The following is a 300-nucleotide window of genomic DNA, read 5'->3' on the forward strand; positions in this document are numbered from 1 at the left end:
AGGTGGTGCCCTGCTACTCCAAGACGCAGAAGCTCTCTAAGATCGAGACCCTGCGCCTGGCCAAGAACTACATCTGGGCGCTCTCTGAGATCCTGCGCTCGGGCAAGAGCCCCGACCTGGTCTCCTTCGTGCAGACCCTCTGCAAGGGTCTGCCGCAACCCACCACCAACCTGGTGGCCGGCTGCCTGCAGCTCAACCCGCGGACTTTCCTCCCCGAGCAGAGCCAGGAGGTGCCGCCCCACGTGTCGGCGGCCGGCGCGTCCTTCCCGGCCCACCCGTACCCCTACCAGTCGCCCGGCC

General features: G+C 67.7%; 1 protein-coding gene across 1 annotated transcript in view; it reads left to right on the top strand.

Annotated features, from left to right (window-relative positions):
- NEUROD1 (neuronal differentiation 1) overlaps positions 1 to 296 on the top strand; it is a gene marked incomplete at its 3' end in the record, with an annotated part of 833 nt that extends 537 nt beyond the window's left edge. The window contains exon 2 of the mRNA XM_010142188.1: positions 3 to 296. Coding sequence (XP_010140490.1) covers positions 3 to 296 — 294 coding nt within the window. The remainder of the gene's footprint in view (positions 1 to 2) is intronic.
- Positions 297 to 300: the final 4 nt, after the last annotated feature.

Source organism: Buceros rhinoceros, unplaced genomic scaffold (genome assembly GCF_000710305.1).
Source record: "Buceros rhinoceros silvestris isolate BGI_N320 unplaced genomic scaffold, ASM71030v1 scaffold44828, whole genome shotgun sequence".
NCBI classification, from domain to species: Eukaryota; Metazoa; Chordata; class Aves; order Bucerotiformes; family Bucerotidae; genus Buceros; species Buceros rhinoceros.